General features: G+C 35.0%; 2 protein-coding genes and 1 non-coding gene across 3 annotated transcripts; 2 read left to right on the forward strand and 1 right to left on the reverse strand.

Moving 5' to 3' along the window:
• Positions 1–400: 400 nt before the first annotated feature.
• LOC104893987 (uncharacterized) lies at positions 401–1,673 on the reverse strand. Its single transcript, XM_057392181.1, has 3 exons — positions 1,574–1,673; positions 672–1,462; positions 401–580 (listed from the first exon to the last, which is right to left on the reverse strand). Exons 1-3 carry the CDS (start codon positions 1,671–1,673, stop codon positions 401–403), a joined length of 1,071 nt encoding a protein of 356 aa, XP_057248164.1.
• An 87-nt stretch (positions 1,674–1,760) lies between these two features.
• Positions 1,761–1,866, forward strand: LOC125494585 (small nucleolar RNA R71). The gene has a single exon (XR_007270824.2). It is a non-coding gene; the product is annotated as a small nucleolar RNA R71 (small nucleolar RNA).
• Positions 1,867–7,580: 5,714 nt separating this feature from the next.
• Positions 7,581–7,910, forward strand: LOC104893979 (uncharacterized). The gene has a single exon (XM_010680127.2). It carries the CDS (start codon positions 7,581–7,583, stop codon positions 7,908–7,910), a length of 330 nt encoding a protein of 109 aa, XP_010678429.1.
• The last annotated feature ends 13,751 nt before the right edge of the window (positions 7,911–21,661 follow it).

Raw genomic sequence — 21,661 nt, forward strand, 5'->3', positions numbered from 1 at the left:
GTTCTTCTTAATAATGCACTGCTCTGCCTTAATCTCAGCAACTGAATGTTGGATTTTTGCAAGTGATCTCTCAATCGACATAGAAGAAGGAGTGCTAGATTAACCGGGGTATCCTCATTGAGAACATCCACTATATCAACAATTTCTCCCATAGATGGAGAAGCCTTGGAGTTTGTGAGTGTGTACTCCATCTTCTCATCACCTATTTCAAAGGTGATTTTTCCCTTTTTCATATCAATTATGGCTTCAGCAGTGGCCAAAAAGGGTCTCCCAAGAATAATGGGAACGTTTGCATCTTCTTCCATTTCCATAACAACAAAATCACATGGAATTAAAAATTTTCCGACTCTAAGAGGAACATCTTCAAGGATGCCAAGGGGGAACTTGACTGTTCTATCTGCTAGTTGTAAGGAGATGCTGTGGGTTTCAGTTCACCCATATTGAGCTTCTTGCAGATTGACAAGGGCATGAGACTGACACTTGCCCCAAGATCACATAAGGCATTCTTGATCTCAATATCACCAAGCTTAACAGGAATAGAATAACTGCCTGGATCTCCTAGCTTCTTTGGAAGCTTGTTCTGCAAAATGCACTACACTCAACTGTTAGTGAAACAGTGACATTCTCTTCAATTTTCTCTTGTTGGAAAGCATGTCTTTCAAAAACTTAGCATAAGAAGGCATCTCTGAGATAGCATCCAAGAAAGGGATGTTAATGTGCAACTTCTTCAAAATATCAAGGAACTTCCCATACTTCTTCTCTAGCTTTGCTTGTGCCAATTTTGAGGGAATGGAACAGGTGGCTTGTATGGTGCAATAGGTATGACAAATAGGTTCCTTTTTCTCAGTCTCCTTAGCTTCCTCTTCCAACACTTTTTCGCCTTGATCTTCTTCACTCGGCTTTTTGGACTCTTTTGCACTCTTCCTTTGGTCATTCATCTTCCTATATGGATCTTGCCATTCTCTACCACTTCTCAATGAGATAGCATGGGTATACCCCTTCGGATTTGGTTCCGTTTGTCCTGGAAGTTGGCCTGAAGGTTTTGAGAGGTGACTGATTTGTTGAGCAAGTTGGGTCATCTGATTTTCCATCATTTTATTATGAGCATGAATTTGTTGAAGGGAGTTGCTGAAGAAGTCATTCTGCTTCGCTTGATATTCAATTTGCTTTGCCTGAGAAGAAGCTAAATTCTCTATGATGGTTTCAAGGTTGGATGTTGAGGATGAGGAGTAGTTGAATGGTGGCCTTTGTTGGAAACCAGGTGGTTGGGTGTATTTTGTGGGTGGAGGTTGAGGTTGGTTATTTTTGTAAGAGAAGTTTGGATGATTCTTCCAACCTGGGTTATATGTGTTTGAGTATGGGTTGTTTTGTGGTCTTGTGTTTGTGTTTAGGAGGGCGTTAGCTTGCTCAGTCACCGCTCCCATGGTATTGTATTTACACTCATTAAATGAGTGACCTTGCACTTCACAAAGCTCACAAACAGGTGCTATTGATCTGCTACTCAATTGTCAACCTTGCTGCCAAAACCTCACAGTGTTAGATAAAGTAGCAATAGCATCAACCTCATACTTACCTCCCTTTTTAGGGCTCCACGAGACAACTCCATCATTCAAGTAATTGTTGGCAGCCATATCATCCAACAATGTCTTCGCAGCTTCTGGAGTTTTGGCCATGAAAGTACACCAGATGCGGCATCAATAGAACTGCGAACTTCATGCTTCAGACCATTGTAGAATGTCTGAATTAGTAGCCACTCAGGAATGCCATGGTGTGGACACTGCCTTTGCAAAGCCTTGTATCTCTGCCATGCTTCATAAGAGACTCCAATTCATGTTGTTGAAAGCCAGATATCTCATTTCTGAACTTGGAAGTTCTCATAGGAGGGAAGAACTTGTAAAGAAAGCCTTTTCAGTTCTGGCCATGTGGCAATCTTCCTCACTTCTTCTTCTTAAACCATTCCTTTGCTTCGTCCCTGAGAGAAAAAGGAAAAGACAATACGAATTAAATCATCAGAAACATTTGTTAATTTCAAAGTATTGCATTTTTCTAAGAAATTAGCCAAATGATCAGTAGGGCTCTCTTTGGGTGTTCCCGCATATGAGTCCTGTGAGATGAATTGGATGAACTGTGGCTTGAGCTCGAAATGTGTAGCAGTTGTTGTTGGTCTAGTAATAATGGTGGTGATCTCATCGGGCATAGCATATTCCCGTAGAGACTTTGGTGGTGCTTCGTCTCCCATTGGTGATTCTTGTTGTTGTTTTCTTCTTCGACCTCCTAATCTCCTTGTTGTAGCCTCGATCTCGCGATCAAGAGTAATTAGATCTTGTGACCCTTCTACGAGTGCGCATGCAACAAAAAACTGAAAGAAAAGAATCAAACAGCAAATAGAGTGACAATGATCGAACAAAAACAGTTTAGCTAAATAAATCAAAGATAAACTAATCTAATACCGTTAGTCCCCGGCAACGGCGCCAAAATTTGGTAGGCGTGTCGCGCACCTAACAAAAGTAATTTCCTAACTAACCTCCTAACTATGTATAAGTCAGGGTCGAATCCACAGGGACAAACAGTATCAAACACTAGTATCTTGACTCAATCAACTAAACAAGTGACAAACAATGATGAAAAGGATGTTGAACTAAGACTAAAGCTAAACTATGACAATTACTAGAAGCACACAAGGTATAATCAATTAATTAAAACATCTAGAATTAAGCATCACCACTAGCATGACCAATACATGAATAATTTTCATCCCAATAAACATAAGCAACGATTCAAGAGGAGTAATGCACCCTATAACTAGAGCTGGCAAAATATTACCCAACCCGCCAACCCGACCCGAACCCAACCCATTAATAATAGGTTGGGTCAAAATTTTCAACCCGTTTAATTAAATGGGTCGACCTGACACAACCCGTTTAATTAAATGGGTTGGATCAGGTTGAAAATTCCAACCTGATTTTGACCCACCTAACGCATTTATGAAAAACCAAGCTAAAAAAATCCTTAACTCAGTTCAGATTTCAGCCCAAAAAAATTGGGCTGGACCATAAAATAATAAAGTAAAAACCCTAGCACTACTTAAAAGGTTAGGGATTTTAGATTTCCACCTAAATGAACATTTGTGTTGTTGAACAAAAGTCAGGTTGATTTTGAACAATATTATCATATGGTTATGTAATGACTTAATTTTAATTTCATGCCTACTATTATTTGCAAATAAATTGTGTTGTTTTTCTTACTTTTTTCTAGAAAAAACACAAAAAAAAAATTTAAACTGGTCGACCTGAAGGTTGACCCGTTTATCATAAGGTTGGGTTGGGTTGTAAATCTCAACCTGTTTAAGTTAACAGGTCAGGTTGGGTCAAAGAGTTCTCAACCCGCCAACCCGCCAACCCAACCTGATCTTGACCCAACCCGACCCATTGCCAGCCCTACCTATAACTACCAAAGACCTCTCCCGAGTACCAATGGCTACTCTAACCAAACAATCAAACCTACTCCCGTGGAATCATGCAAGAAAGAGACATTAAGCATAGCATCACAATTAAATTCCTAGCAATCCTATCTACTTATTCCCATAGAGATATTCATGCCATTGATTGAATCAACAAAACCATCTTGATTCAATTCCCATTGAAAACAAGATATACGGAGTCAAATCAAAATCATCTATCCCTAGTATGATAATGAACATAAGAACAATTCAATCAAATAAGAACAATTGATCATATAAACTTGGGATTAATGGAGGAATTCATGCATTAATCATTGCTAGGGTTTAACTTAACCCTAGATTAATAGACAACTCACACATAATTGAATTAACAAAACAAATAATAAACAAATTAAAAGACATACTAATAATGAAGGAAAGGAAGAGATTAAGAAAACTTAGTCTTTACTTGAAGAAATCAAAGCATAGTAATCAATGTTCAACAATGGAGTATTCTCAAAAGCTCTCTAAAAAGTAATAAAATGTATGCTCTAATAAAAAGGCGTAGTTTTTAACTCTAAGAAAATAAGTATTTATATGTCTCGCAAAAGTGGTGCAACACGCGCTTCAAACGGCCCAGATTTCGTCTAGCCCGACCGGCCCGGGCGGATTTCGCCCGGTCGGGCGGTCGTTAGGTCATAAACCGTATAGTAGAAAATATCCCCCCCCCCCCGGTCGGGCGACATTTCACCCGGTCAGGCCCGCAAAAAAATATTTTCTTCTCATCAAAATCTTCGCCAAACGATGAAATTTGGCTAAGTAAGGGCGCCCAGGCAGCCGGGCCGGATTCCGCCTGGCCGAGCGGTCGTCAGAATACACAAAATCTCAATATTTAAAACGCCATAACATCTTCGTTATTCGTCGGAATTAGGCAAATGACCACTCGTTGGAAAGCTCTTGAAATTTAGAATCTAACACAATTGAAATCACTCTATTTGGATTTGTATAACTTGAGATATAATCAAAAGAGTGGACTGGAGTAATTTTTCTACTTCTTTTATTATTCGCTTTGCTTCAAAACTCTTCCAACTTAATGCTCGTGCTCTCGAAAGTACATCATCTCTTGTAGTGATATAAATGAGTAGGAAATGCACTAAAACGTGCAAATTCCTACAATGATCAATCTGAAAATACAAACACACTACCAGGAGCACATTAGTAGTAAAAATGGCTCCGAGGAGCGCAATTAAGACCAATAATGAATGAGGGACGGAGGTAAAATCTCTATATAAAATAGACATATCAGAGCATTACAACGGTTCATTTATGTCAGTTGAGTAAATTATGCCTAGATTATAGGTAATCGTTTTATTTAAGGAAAAATCTGATTTTAAGGAAAATCTTTTTAAGGAAAAGATTTTATTTTTCAAAGATAATAAAAATTCTTTTCGGTTTTTATGAAAATATTTTAAAGATAATATTTTTAGTAAAAGGATTTTAATTTCAAATTTAATAATTAAAATGTTTTTAATTAAATCAGATTTTCAAATTAATGCTTAAAGTGGTTGCTAAAATTAAGGAGCAGTAACTTAATTTTCTCCCACGTTTAACAGTGATCATGGAGATAATGGGATGATTGAGGAACGTGTTCCTCCGTGTAAGGAACATCATGGAATAATGGTTTAACCACTAACACATGATTAATCTCACGTTCATTCCAAAAGACTGCTATAAATATACAAGTTCAATTGAGTTTCAAATTGTCTGACTGGTGTCATTCCATAGTGTCTGACTAGTGTCTTTCCATAGTGTTAGACTTATGTCATTCCATAAGTTTGGCTTAAGGAATATCGTTACAAAAGAAATATATTTTCTATTCCTTGTTTGAGTCAGTTCCATTGAGTTTCCAGTTCCTACGAGTGCCATGTTCCTTTACAGTTATTCAGTTTCTATATATTAGAGTTAAACCAAATTATCAAGCGTCTGTATTTGAGTTTGGGGTTAAAGGGTTTGAGTGAACTCTTGTGATGGGAACTTGGTAAAGCTTTTGAGTGAATTCTTGTATCAAGTTCGAGTTAGGAAGTTGAGTAAGTTCTTGTTATGTATGCGTAGACTTAGGGTGAAGTCTATCTAGGGGTAAAGGGTTTGAGTAAACCTTTTGTAAAGAGTTGTGGGAACTCTTGAAAGACTTAGAATGGAGATTGTGAGAGAGTTGGAGTTCCGAGTGGAACTTGAGTATGTAATAGGTTGAATCATAGGAGATTTCCTATTATAGTGAAAAGTTTAAATCCTGAGTAGCTCGTGGTTTTTCTTCTTGTATTGAGACAAGAAGTTTCCACGTAAAAATCTCTCTTGCACTTTCAGTTCCTTATTGCTTATATTTTAAATTCCGCATTATTTGGGCAATAAGTTCCACACTACAATTCACCCCGCCTCTTGTAGTGTTCCTAGTGAAATAACAAGGGAAACCTTTGAAATTCGATCCATCCACTAGCAATAAGCACTAGTAGAATAATTGTTATTTGCTGCGGTAGTATTTCTGCGGTTTTACCCATACGCAGCAATATATCACGTAAAAAAAATGTAAAATATGAAATAAGGATATTGCTGCGGTTTCGGCAAAACCATAGCAATATATTAAAATATTAAAACAGGAAAATTTTCAAGCTCAAGTTGACTTTTTGACCAAATGTATTGCTGCGGTTTTCAGTAAAACCGCAGCAATATATTAAAATATTAATTTTTTATTAATTTTCGAACATATTGCTGCGGTTCCTACTAAAAACCGCAGCAATATGGTATTTTAAAATAAAATGCTCAGCCCAATTAGGGTTTTATTCCTCCTTAATTTTAACAATTCCTCCAGCCGTCTTTTTAAACCTATCTCCTTTCTCTCCCTCTTATTTCCTCCTCACAGATCAGTAAAAAAAATCATGCTCTTCTCTCTCTCTCCTCACTCTCTCGCATCTCCTCCTCCGTCGCCCAGTAAAATCCGAACGCGGTGGTCGTCTAGTTTGATGTCGCACGTCTACCGCCATGGTTGTCTCTCCGTCGTGCTTCCCACTATCAGATCTCATCATCTTCATCATCGACCGTTCTTCATCCTCGGCCCACCAGCCACTCATCACTCACTCATCTCTCTCGCCGGTCTTCATCACCGAAATCGTGTCACATCTCTTCAGTCGCCGGTCTTAACCGCAGCGTCTCGATTTCTTCGTTGGTTGTCTTCGTCGACAAATCTGAAGACTCGATCTGAAAACAGATCTGAAACTTGAGTTCTTTATCGGCTGAGTTCTTCGTCGTCTCGTTTTTCGTCTTCGTCGGCTGTTCTTCGTCGGCGTTTTGAGTTCCTTGTCGAAGACTCGACTTGAAGATTGAAGACTCGGACTCTTTTCAATTTTTTTTTTTTCATCTTTTCTCGTTCTTTTTTTCATTTTGTTGTTTTTCAGATTTTTTTTCGTTTTCCAACTGTTACATATTTTATTGTTTTTTTGTTTTTTTTAATTTTATCTGTTTTTTTCGTTTTTGTAATTATTTCAGGTCTGTTGTTACATATTTGTTGTTTTTTTCTTTTTTTATTATTTTATATCTGTTTTTTTCGTTTTTTGTAATTATTACAGATCTGTTTTTTTTCTGACGTAATATAAGTTAGTCACTTTATATTTTTGTTTGTGTTAGAATCAATGTTAAGTTTGTATGAATTTTTGCTATTTTTTTTTTTTGAATTTTGTTCATCTATCGAATTTAATGGTAAAATGCAAAAAAAAAAAAAAAAAAATTGAAATACACCTTGACATATTGTTGCGGTTCCTAGTCAAAACCGCTGCAATATGCTTATTCTATATTAGTAAAATAGAGTATATTGCTGCGGTTTTTTCTTAGAAACCGCAGCAATATGTTCAAATATTGTTGCGGTTTAAAACCGCAACAATATATTAATTACCTATTGTTGCCCCCTTAATTGTTGCGCAGCCAAAACCGCCGCAATAGACCACTTTTTTACCGCAGCAATAAGCATTTATTCTACTAGTGAAAGATAGATTGATGTATGTTAGAATCATGGTAGAAGCAACTTTGAACCAAGATTTGCCAGAGCAGATAGAGTTTGAGAATAAAAAAAGGCACTTTTATGACTCAGAGGATGGTATATGAATGGCGTCCTGTACAATGCTCACACTATCAAGGTATAGGACATAATGTGTTAGAATGCAAGCAGAAGAAACAAATGGTTCAAACACGGCAGAAATGGGTACCTAAAAAGAAGAAACAAGTAATAGAAGCAGATGGATTTCAACAGGTGGCAGGGCCATCTATTCCTATTCAGCACATTCATGTTCCGGTGGTTGTAGAGAATGCTTTTGCTGCCCTGCAAGATGGGGAAGAAACACTACATCATAAGGGTGTTGATGAAGGAAGTCATGAAATGGGAATTCATGGTGAGGAGGGGGAGCCTCCTACCATGAATGGATAATATCCTTTCATGGAATGTTAGGGGACTAAACAGCAAAAAGAAACAACTTGAGGTGAGGAATTTCATTATTTCTCATAATATTAAAGTTGTTTAGTCTCCTAGAGACTAAGGTTAAAGCTCCTAAACTGGGAGACTTTTACCTTACTGTTTGTCTAGGGTGGTGTATTACCACTAACAACATGTGGCATGGTAATGGCATAATCATTTTGGGGTGGATGTCCACTGTAATGACTGTTAATGTCTTATTTTGTTCCAGTCAGATCATTCATACTGAGATCCAGATAGTAAATGGAGGGAAGAAGTTTTAATGCCCATTTTGTTATGGATTCAATGAAAGACAAGGAAGAGACAGTATGTGGCAGGATTTGAAAAATCTTAATATTCATGATGTTCCATGGATTTAGGAGATTTAAATTCCATTATGAATATGAAGGAGGGAATTGGGTAACCAATGACTTCTAGAGCTTCATGATATGCATGAATGCATGAATCATTGTAAACTAACTGAGCTGAAATCCTCAGGGCAATTTTATACATGGAATAACAAGCAAGAAGGGGTAACTAGAGTGTTCTATAAACTTGACAGAATGCTAGGAACAGCTGAATGGATTGATGAATGGCCCATGACTGAAGTTATCATATACCCTGAAGGGGATTATGATCATTGCCTTCTAATTCTTCAATCATTCCCTGATGAAAACAAGAAGAAACCCTTTAAGTTCTTCAATATGTGGTGCCATGCCCCCACAATTCTTAGAAGTGGTACAACACAATTGGCAGCAATCTGTGGAGGGTAGCAAAATCTACAAAGTTGTCACTAAGCTTAAAAGGCTGAAGAAAGATCTGAAGCAACTGAATATCACTCAGTTTGGTGATGTTTCAATTGTCCACTCTCAGGCTCATCGGCAACTCATTGAAGCTCAGAAAGTTATGCATAGTAATCCTAGTTGTTTGGTGCTGAGAGATCAGGACAAGGAAGCAAGAACAAGATACAGAGAAGCACATGTGAATTACACAAATTTTCTTAGCCAGAAAGCTAAGATTAGATGGCTTACAGAGGGAGATGATAATACCAAGGTGTTTCACCAGAGTATCAAAATGAGAAGGCTTCAGAACAGGATCAATACTATAAAAAAAGATGATGGTACTTGGGCTCACTCCTCCACTGAAGTAGTTAGGGCTTCCTGGAATTTTATCATAATCTCCTAGGGAGCAGCAGTAATACAAGACATGTTGAAGCTACTGTTGTTGCTCAGGGCAAGGGCAAGGTTCTACAATCGACCTATTAGCCTTTTAGTGTACAAGTTATGAAAGGTACCACCTTCAACTATGAGAGTGATCAGTGTTTTTCAGCTTCTCACAGGAGCATGGCTTAATGTATCCATTTTGAAATTATTTAAGATGTGAGATTTCTCAAACTTTCAACTAATTAGCATTAACAATGATATTTATTTTTATTTTTTCTCCTAAGTATAGTTCTGGAGTGTAGGGAATTACAAGAATGGTCTGAGGAGCATGGAGAAGCTAATATTGGTTTCATATGTCCAAGTATGATTTTAGCAACCATGATATGCAATCGTCCAGATGTTGTGAGCAACTATATGTCAAGTTCAATGCAAGCGATGCAATATATGCGTTTCATCTATGTCTGCATTGTATTGAGAAGTATGTTAGTTAAATGAATCTTTATTTTGTTTAATCTTTATGAACTTGTGTTTATATGGAAGTCACATTTTGTTTCATGCTTCAAGGAACATTGGATTCTCTCTAGAGAGATAGGTCATTAGCTATCAACTTACCGCTGAATACGTAAGTTCGTTTGACATAGTTTGCTACTACTATAATTCAAATAATTTTCCTTAGGTATACATATGTTGTAAATTCGTTATTTGTAATAAAGTTTGATAATTATAGAATTTTTAAAGTATATTAACTAATTAATATATTTCTAGGATTTCCCACCAAGTACCAAGCCATTTTCCTTAGTGGAGATCAGCAAATGCAAAGAACTAATTGCAGAACACTTTGTATGCGTCGTTGAAGAAACTAGCTAGTTAGTATATGTATTTGTAGGTTGGACAATATTTTGTTGATTGAACTTTGGTTTGTTGCTTGATTGCAATATTGGTTGCTTGATTGAGATAAACTAGAACAGGTTTTGTTATTTATGAAAATCTTCCCAACAATTTTTTGGGTTGTCCAAAATACAAAGGAGACTCTACTGAATTTTCTGCTCGTAATTATTAATATATGTTCTTTTGGTTTTGATGTTTGACGTTTATTATAAGCAAAAAAAGCTAAAAAAAAAAATACAAAAGCCTATCATTTGCATCGGACATAGGGCAACATGTGATGCATATGAGCTTCATCTGTATCACACAGTGGCTGATCCAACGTGGGTTCAGTGGGTTCAACTGAACCCACGCGGATCCTCGAAAGAAACTGACATTAGAGGACAAAGAAACGCAATTATAACAAACAAGCACCAAAGTAATGTAAAGGATGAGAAGTTGGCTCAGCGGTGTGATTCGCGTTAATGATAATGTTGTTGCATGCAAGGTCGCTGGATCGAATCCAGCAAATACTTTGTTGTATCTTTTTTTTCCTTCTTTTTTTTCTTTCTTTTTTTTCCCTCCTTTTCTTTTTCATTAATTGAACTTATGTTTTTTTCTTAGTTTTATTTTTCTTTTGATCCTCCATTTTCTAGCTTTTCTTTTTCACAAATAATCCCCTCCCAGCAAGTAGTAATATATTAATAGGAAATTAATCTGGTTTAATTTCCCTTTACTTCGAATTAACTTGCTCAAGCAATCAATTATTGATAGCATTAATAATTTATGGAAAATGATATACATAGCCCTTAGGGCTATGTATAAGGTGCTTAAAATGGAAATAAAATATTGAATCAAGCATTTATTACCTCAATTGATATGAAAATGTGTCTTGAATTCTTAAATTGTTTCCATTTAAAGAAATGTATTTAATGCTTATATGTAGCCCTAAGGGCTACATATATCATTACCCATAATTTATAAGCCAAACTATATTACAAAGACCTTGATTTTGGAGTCGTTAATTATTAGTAGCATTAAAAATTTATTAGTCAACATGTATAAATATTATTTAACACCTTTACAGATAAGTATTAACAGTAAAAATTTGTCGCACGCTTCACGTGCATATAAGACTAGTATTTGTTCTATGTTTAAACAAGTTTGAACCCACGTTGTTCAAAACCTAGATTCGTCACTGGTATCACATGTTGCATATCTGCGACCAGATGACTGATAAGACCATTAATAGGCTTACAACCCGTTTTTCATATTTTTTTGGATTGGTTAAAAATCCACTTTTTAATACTACTGGACCTGAGTTACCATTTACCAAGGCCTTAACCTAACAAGAAAACCTTCATTTGATATGTTAAAATTGATTGATACAAGGGTAGTCTCGCTGAAATTTGAGGGTTTGTCTTATTGCCTGATTGCAGGCTGCAGCTGGCCCACCAAATCTAGGAAAGAAATCTTTCGTCTAAACTACAGGGCCCCTCACTCGATTTCACTTGGACTAAAACATTGTCATTTGTAAAGCTTCCTTGTAGAACTTTCCTGCGTTCAAAATATTAAGTCAAGGCAAAACAGTTTAAAGTCTTCACCATCATTTGATTACTATGTAATTAAGCTCTGCAGCTCAATTTTCTTTTTGTTGGTAACTCTTCACCGACAAGCTATTCATATGACTTTGAGAATATCCAAGTATTAATTATTTTTTTTAAAAGTACAAAAAAAAAAATATTAAGATATCTTTTTCTCAAAGAATGTACAAGTACTATTTGATATATAAGTCTTTAACGATAATTTTGTATTTTCATTTTTGGAGTTCGTCACTATTCTATTTTTTATATTTAGATATTTAGATTTAGACATATGTAATTTTTCCATGAGTATGGGGGATTTTTGATGAGTTTGTGATTCTCTTAATATATTGAATATAACTTATATGTATCTTACATCTATTGTTCTTTTATCCTAAATATATTGGTAAATAGAACATTATTTGTCCTCAATATTGGTAAATTGAACATTTATCCTAGATTTTGGTGAATATATAGTATAAACCTGAACTTTATTATTCTTTTATCCTACATGTTGGTAACTGATAAAAAGAATCAAATCTCATTTCAAGTTGCTTTCAAATCATAATGTTATGCTATGCCAAAAACGTTGGTAGCAATTCGCTTGAATATAAGTCGCTTCCTCAAATAGTAACCTTTATGAAGCTAAGATATCACCAACTTAAATAGCGATTTTGGGGTTTCCTAAGAGTAATTGCTTGAATTTGTGCCTGAATTTCTAAGGATAATTTCCTAGCTTGCAAAGCAAAAGCAAAACTAGTCAAAATGGCAGACACAACTTGTTCGAGTTAAGCATACAACTAGGAACTAACATTATACAATTTTCACCTTTAAAAACCTCATATGTTAATTTCACCTTAAGGACCTAAGTCCACTATTCTGTTGACTTAACTCACCATTAACCCAAGTTGACTTTTTAATCCAAAAAGAAAGTATAAACTTTCTTTTACAATTTTTTCATGCAAATTTGTAGCCCATATATACATGTTTCCAACTGATAAATTTTGAAATTATCTTTTTCTTTTTTTATTTGCAAAGAGGATATGTATAACCATATTTTTTTATCATTGTTGGTTGAAAAGTTAACTTGAGCTAATGGTGAGGTTAAGTCAATGGAACAATGAATTTAGGTCCTTCAAGGTAAATAAACATATATAAGGTCCTTAAAAATGAAAAAATCCAAAAGATTAATCAGTATATATATGCTTAAATCTGCTTACATGCAAACCTGCATATGTTTTCATATTATATCACCAATTATCCAACAAACATCACCCATCAATAAACCAAATTATTTAAACCATAAAACATCCCATATATACATGACACGGTGACACCAACATAATCGCATATTAACCCAGTTCAAAGATTTAAAAAAAAAAAAAGACGAGGTTCATTATCGACATTATGAAAATTATTAATGTTTGTCAAAGTTTACATTTCAAATTAAAAATTATATATATACGCAAGTTAGCAAGCTATACATGCATAAGCCACCAAAACCACCAATATGTGGGGGAGGTGATGTTGTTGGTGGTGGAGATACATAACTAGGAGACAATGTTATGAGTGTACATCTCAAGTCTCACATTAGACAGAAGGAGAATTATTTAATTTATAAGATTCCACTTATGTCATTAGTATGAGGCCTTTTGTTAAGGAGCTCAAAAACAAAGTTTGCAGGCTTAACAAAAAGCGGATAATTTCATATTAATGGTGGAGATTTAGGGGAACTCATGGGCTCAACATATTAGAGCCAATGATTTGGCTAAAAAGAATGTTCACACAATGGTGGACCGCATTGGTGTCTTGCAAGAGCACACAAATGTAGAGCAGTGTAGCTCAAGGGAGTGGGTGCAAGTCTTTGTTGGTAGTGTATATGGTGTTTAAAGATGGGTAATTCAGTTTATGCATTGACATACAATTACAAAGTTGGAGTAGGTGCATCCGTGCATGCAACCTGAAAGCATGGAGCAGAAACATGTTGGGTGCAAGCATGATGCATAGATTTCTGTGCGGCCTCATGATGGAAACTATGTGCTTGGTGCCTTGTGTGAAAATTATATTGTGGTGATAAGGCGGTGCTTTCTGCAAGTTGGCGATGGTTCAAGGTGATTAGACTTATTATTATTGAAGGGGGAGGTCTTGAGTGTTATGGTCTACTGTCTGAGGAGAAGATTGTTGGGTGTATATTCCAAGTCCCACGGAGAGATAAGAAATAGTTGTCTAGGTCTAGTTTATAAGAGTCCACCTATTTTTAAGGCCTTTCTAAAGGAGCTCGAAAACAAATCTTTGCGGGTTTGGTCCAAATCGTACAATATCATACTAATTGTGGAGTTATAGGTAAATTCATGGAGCCAACATAGAATGGTATATAATACTAAGAGTTATAGGCGCTAGAGGAGGGAGGGATGGAGTGGCGTAAGGAAAGCGAAATAAGGTCAAGGTCTAGTAGACTAGTATGTCAGGTGGTGGGGAAGGACAGGATTTGTGAATTTGATGTTAGCATAAAATATTAGAATGTGATACATAAACACCAATGTGATACATAAACACCATACTCATCGAGGATATGTCATACAAAAAATTATATTGAATAAAAAATTAGTCAAATTTATTGGGAACATGATGATTTTTGAAAACTAAAAACCAAAAATAGGAAACCAGAAAAAGTGGTTTTCACTTTTTAGTTGTCAGTTTTCAAAATCATCATGTTCCCAATAAGTTTAACTAATTTTTTATTGAATATAGGACATATATCATATGACTTTGAAAATCAAAAAACCAAAAAAAGAAAACCACAGTAATACTGAAAGGGCCCTTAGTTGGTGGTGTAGTTTATGCAAAATCACTAAATCAATTAGCGACCTTGTTCTAAGAAGATCACGGAAATCTTGCAGAACAGACACGGTGTGGTTGATACAATAGGAATGAGAGTTTTTAAATTGACGTAATATATGATTTTAATTCCTTTTTCTATCTAAATTCAATAAATATTCATCTAAATGATTAGATATATTCATTAGTAAAACAAGATGCATTTTTACGTACTTCCTCCGCTCCAAAAATAATGCAACACTAGCATCTTTAGAGTCAAACTTAACAAGCTTTGACCACAAATTCCCACCACTATAATAATAATAATAATAGGTCATGTCAATATATAGTTTGAAAATAATTTTTTTCTGATAATTTTTATTAATACATAATTAAAGAAACTCTTAATATATTTTTCGAGTAAACCTTAGTAACCTTTTTCCTAGGACAAAAATCAGTTGCCAACTTGCCATTAATCTTATTTGGACAATTTCACATATCCTGAAACTCGCTAGGGAGTTCGAATGGTGTATGATGGTCAAAATTGCTAGGATGGATGTGAATCAAGCTCATACGATTGCCAAGCAGTGTGTGGAATCTATGTCTAGTGTTATTTTGTGATTCTTGATTAACTTTTTTTTTTTTGTTTAACTCTGTCAAGTATAAAACTTCCATCTGAACAAAAGGGTAAAAAGGATAGCATACACCTAGAAGTGTCTATAGACTATAGCACATCAGCATGACAGCATTACTCAGTAAAAGAGTATTTTTTTTGAAAACAAAAAAAAAGAACAGGTAACACGAAGAAAGGAAAAGAAAAAGGAAGGTGGCAGGAATTTTTTTAGAAGACAAATACCTAGCATTAGATACTACACAGAAACTTGTCTTTTTTACTGCGTTAATTTTGAGTTAATATAAACTTTGCTGGATACGAGGTTTAGATGGCCGCAAAGTGCAGGGTGCATTTTGGCTTTTCATGCCAGGTTCAAAGCTCCGCTTATATCTAAGAATCACATGCTTAGGCCAAAAAAGGCACTAATACAGTAATACTCCCAAATCTTAATTGGTAATCCTATTTTATTCTCCATATATAGGCATATAGTACTCCTAATCTCCAAAAACCAAACTGCAAACTCTCACTTTCAGTCTCACCTATCTTTCCCAAGCTAACATAAATCTACTCCGAATCCAATGCATGATCTCACAAATCTTAATTTATAAATCACAACTAATCTCACCTTCCTTCTCCTATATATGCATAATTAATGTAAATCTTTACAAAGCATGTATCACATATATATATGATATGACTGGGAAAATGTATCTAACTGTTAGATTTGGGTTCTGGATTTAATTAATATGGAAGACGAATGTAATCACAATTAGGCAATTGATCACAAATCTAGAAAGCAAATTATAACGTCGTTAACGTTTTGATTCGCCTTAAGAGAATCACAAAAAAAAATAGTTTTAAGGTTATAAGTTCAATTATGCAAAAATCCAAAAATATATAAGAGAATTCAATAAATATTTGATAAAAATAAGATTCGTTCAATTAAGTAAAAGTCGGGTGAAAAGAACAGGGTCTAACTTGTATTGATATTTGCGTCTTGTAGTAACAAATCAATAACATTAGTGGTCTAATTATTATTTTCCATTAAGGTATAGTGAATGACGTGATTAGTGTCTATTATATATTCCCTCCATTTACGCACGATGTCCGAGGTCAAACTACGACCGTTAATTGTTCTCGATATATGTTGATAGAAAATTTTAAAAAAAATATTATTATAGTATTTTTCAATACGAATTCAATTGTGTAATTATTATTTATCATATTATGAGAGATATTTGTGGTCAAAGTAAATTTTTCGTAAAACGTGAATGCCTTATATTTTGAAACGGGTGGAGTATTATAGAATATGTATGTGCAAGTTTTTGCGCAAGACCTAAAATGTGAAAGGACTCTAGTTTGTTATTTTTATTAGAAAAAAAATTCATACAGATCCAACCCAAGTCATCATTATAATGGGAGAAAATGAAGTATATATCGACTCTGTTTGGCAATACTAGATGAAAATAAAGTAAAACTGATAACTTAGCTGAATCTTATAAGATAAAGCTGAAACTGATAAGGTGTTGGAACTAATAAGGTAACTGATTAGTTCAACTGTTTGGCGAGATTAGTTGATTAAGTTGATAAATTATTTTGGCAAAATTAGTTGTTGTCAAATTTTTGGAAAGATTTTCCAAAATTTCAATCACCTGAAATTAAAAAGGTGTAATTTTTAACTTATCATTTAAGCCATTTTAACCACCTGAAATTTTTATTTTAGGTGCTCCCAAACACTGCTGATCATTTCACCACCTAAATTATGTTAGCACCTTATTATTTAAGGTAGCTAAAATGCTTTCCCCAAATAAAGCCAAGCATCAATCAAAAATGTAAATCAGATTGTTGGACCAATTATGTCTGCAAGTGGGTATATATGATCAGCGATCTTGTTAACTTCTCTAAACATGTTTGGTATGGGCTCTTTAGTTTTTAATATGAATATGAATATCAGTTTTAACATTAATGATCATATATTCATATCATGAACTCATGAAGGGTTTAACCATGGTGTAGAAATCCGTTACCCTGCAGCGTGATTACATGAGCAAGGGAAGAAGGATTGGGGGGATGTGTCGGAGCTTGGGGAGATATAAATTATGAATGATGAATGAAGGGCGTGGGAGGTGGGACATGTATGGAGTATGGACCATGGCAAAAACGCGTAATTGACTCACCACATTTATCTCCTTCTGCTTTTAGTCACGTACACTTTATAGGTTTAGGGACTTTCGACCCCACCATAATTAAGTCCATAACCAACCTCAATATTCGCTTCCTTCCCTTAGACTATGTTCGCTTCACTTGGAGACTGAAGAAGGTGTTTTTATCTGAATTTAGTAACGTCTCATGTGGTTTGGTACTTTGATCTACTTCAATCTTATCTAGTTTATCAACAAGTTATGACTGGATCGAGTTTTACAATAATTTATTATGAATTCAAATTGACTATATTATATAATACTCCCTCCGTCCCATAATATAAATCCTGATTCTGTTTTTACACGGGAATTAAGGTTAAACGGAATTTTGTTTTATTTGAATAAAAAAAAATTATTTTTATTGAGAAACACTTACATTGTTTTTTTCTTTTTAACAAAAAATTAAAATTGTCATTTAATGTTGCATGATTTAATGTGTAGAGGAGTTCAATGAAGTAAAGATTTCATTTTGTCTTAATAATGGTGCATTGGAAGCTGAAATTATGATGACATTTTGGGAATTAAACTATTTTTATGAGGGTATTTTGGACATAATTATTGATTGAAAATAGAAATAAGACTTATATTTTGGGACACCTTATAAGGAAACAGGACTTATATTATGGGACGGAGGGAGTAAGTGGTTATAACTTATAACCTAGGTTATTCTGACTGTTTATTTCACTTTAAATGTCTGTGTCGGATCTTCAACACTTGGGCGTGGGTGAGATACTTGGACACTTCGTTTTGGGCCAAAAAAATCGAAAAAGTTCCAAAAAATATGTCAAACACTTGGACACGTACACATGTCAGACACGGGTACCCGAGTCCGAGTAACATAAATTGTAACCAAAACACTGATTATTTCATGCTAAAATTGACTATATATATATCATCGAAATACTGACTATGTAATAGATGATTATATCATATAAAAAGTGACTACATCAAATAAAAATTAAGTTGCTAAACGATTTCCTAATTTTCCCTAGTAGCGCTTTAAATACACCAGAAATACATACATGACTCCACCTCCGTGTATTCATACTCCTATTCCCTAGGATCCCTACCTTTGTCATTCCCTCCTCACCTCTTCCATCTCCCACTCTCACACTACCTTTCCCACTCTCACTATCTCTCATCACTTTTTCCACCATTGAAGGGAGCTTATAATGACTAAGAAAAAAATAGGGCGGCAAATAACAAAAAGAAATAAAAACTGACTGATATCATATGATACCTGGTGCACCATAAGACTAATATCATATGATACCTGGTGCACCATAAGTTATTATGCAGCGGGTCCGTTTTATTTTTTTTAATGATCTGAATTTTGTAATCTTGTTTAATTTTTTACTCTTTAAACTTAGTACTCCCTCTGTTCCCTATTGTTCTTAGTTTGACTTACACAATGTCAATGCACATCTTCGCTATCAATATATATATATATATATATGCTTATCGAGACGAATGATTTTTTTTTCTTATATATTAAAAAAATATAAAATATTTTATGTAATTCTAAATAGTGTCAAGATTCAAGTAGGAACATCAAAGGAACGAAGTGAGTATTGGTATTGGATATGCTTTGGTGGAAACTTTAATCCAAAGCAACTTGAAAGCTTTTCCTTCTTTCATTTGCTTTTCTTCTCTCTTACCTCGGATATTGCCTATTCAATTGACACTCAAAATCGTCAATTTTTGTAGAGCCAACATAAACAAAAGAATGCTACCCCCTTATTACATGGATGAAATCTGTCAATCGAAGTATTAATGAGGCTTGGGATTACCCCTTAGTAAAGATTTTGTTGCAAAATTAGTATGGAAAATCTTGACGGATAAAAATAATCTATATATAGGTCAGTGGCGGATCCAGGAATTGGGCCACGTGAGTTTAGAATAATTTTAATATAAATTCCAAATTAAACTTTTCTGTTTGAAATTGCAATTTTCTAAAGAAAAGAAAAAAAAAACTTTCAACAATTGTACTTAGCAAGGCTTTCATTCTTAATTACATCATACAGAAAAAGTATGATACTCCCTCCGTCCCAAAATATAGTTCACATTTCTATTTTGGGAGTCAAATTTTAAAAAATTTGACCAAATATTCTTACTAATGTATACAAAAAAACATATTCATGAGAGGTCTTGTTAGATTCGTCTCAATGTATAAATTCGTAATATCAACTTTTTATATTTTTTACTAATAAGAAATAGAAGATATCGTAGGTCAAATGTACGTCTTGGAGACTGTGCACAATGAAATGGGAACTATATTTTGGGACGGAGGGAGTAAATGATTTCTTGTAGTAATGAAAGGCTTATTTTTTAAAACAAGCTATAGATTTATACAAACTACGAATCGTGTATTAACTATTAAGACTTTTTTCATTAAATTAAGTTATCAATTAAGTGTTATACACTTATATGTATAACAAAATATGAAACTTTAAAAACTATCTAGCACAAACATGACGTAGACTACATTACCCGGGATTCGAACATGTGACTATTGAGCGGGATCGCAAACAATACGGTAATACATAAGCTTTACCACTGAGCTACCATACCTTTCAATGATATAATCCGCTGAATTTAATATATATTCCATCATTTGGTTTGCCCAGTTTTCATGGTTTTAACCCGGATCCACGTGGGTTCAATTAAACCCACTGAACCCACGTTGGATTCGCCCCTGCTATGGGTACATATCAATTCTAAAAGATATCTCCACACCTCTACTTTTTTAGACTACTAAACAAAACCTATACTCTTATATTTGTCATAACATTTAAGCTCAAATAAATCTTATTCATAAAAGCATTAGATGAAACATAATAAATGGTCAAGATAGAGTGTGCTTTTTTTTCTTCGTTATTGCAATTCTAGAGTTCAGACTGCTGCCATCTTGGCATGCGCCACTAAGTATCCAAGTGGGCCCAATGAGAAGATACCCACCACTCTCGCTTGAATAAAGACACTCGATCGGCCCGACTTTCCCCAATTCCCACCACCGGCCCTTCGTCTTTCCGGGTCTGGATTTTTTGCGTTGCTCCCCGTCGGGTGTTGGAATGATGTGAGCCGAGTCGGACCTCAATTCAGAAAGGTAAATTGGATCACTCATTAAAGTGTTAATCATTCTATTTCGGATCCCGATCTCGACCTCAATCTACGTTTAAATGCTTTCATTCTCCTAGACAAAACTTGGGATTTCACCAAGCTCCAACTTGCTACCTTGCCTCCTCATTTAATTCCTATAATCAAAGGCATACCTAGCCCGTATACTGTATACATGATACTTCTATCTGGGAACCTACCTCGAGTGGTAATGTCTAGGGGTGTGCAAAAATATATGATCGTTTGATCCGATATGTGATTCGGTGGATCTGATCCGATAAATCAGATATCCAATCTGTTTTTTTTAGTTTTCAGATATTTCTTGGCTGATATCCAAAACTTTTTAGATCAGATAAAGATAAAAAAAAAAATCATTTCGCATATCCGAAACTTTGGGTTTTTTTCGAATATCCGAACTGAAATATCTAAAAATATATGTTTTCAAGATGGAATATCCTAAACATCTTATCCGATCTAAAACTTATTTTATGAACTTTTCCTTTGTAAAATTCAATTTTTTATTTTTCGGGTATCCATTCTGATTCTAAATTTAAATATCCACCCCTAGTAGTCAACTCTGCTACTTGGTTAGCTCATTATCCTGACCCACATAAGGATAAATGTTTGTTTTAGTGGTTATGGACTATTGATATTCCGCCCAAAATTCATATATTCCTCAAGAAAATCTACCATAATAGCCTTGCGGTTAGGGACACTCTGTTTCAAAGAAAGATCCTCCCTTCAATACTTGCCACCTTTGCAACTCCTGTCCTGAATCCATTGACCACCTTTTCACCTCTTGCCCTCTTACTGGACAACTCTGGAATCTAGGTGAACTTCAACACTGGCTCAAATTCTCAATTCTCCCAATCCTGTCCTCCCCACCCTCATGTCACTCAAAATCTCAACCCACTATTATTTCAAGATTTGCCCTCCTTTGGCACATTTGCAAGGAACGAAATGGTGTTATCTTCAATAATTCCAAATTCAACCATCACAAAATCCTTCACAAAGTTAAATTTCTTCATACTGATTCGAGTCTTAGATCCCCAATTGCATAGTTTTAATACAACATGTTCCCCTTTCAAAACAACCATCATCTCCATTCACACTAATCCTAAACTAAGAAACCATGTCCTCGTTTCATGGGTTCCACCATCTGCATCATCCTACAAGCCCAATTTTAACAGGTTCGTCTGAGGCACTTTCGCTGCAGCAAAAGTAATCATCAAGACCACCTAAGGACATGCATTCATGTGTGCACTTACAACCTAGGCTCTACCCAAGTCTTCATTATTGAAGAGATAATAATATTTTAACTAGGTATCCTCATAGCCATTAAACAGGGAATTCGTCAGTTGCAAATGTG

This window comes from Beta vulgaris, chromosome 1 (genome assembly GCF_026745355.1).
Source record: "Beta vulgaris subsp. vulgaris cultivar EL10 chromosome 1, EL10.2, whole genome shotgun sequence".
NCBI lineage: Eukaryota > Viridiplantae > Streptophyta > Magnoliopsida > Caryophyllales > Amaranthaceae > Beta > Beta vulgaris.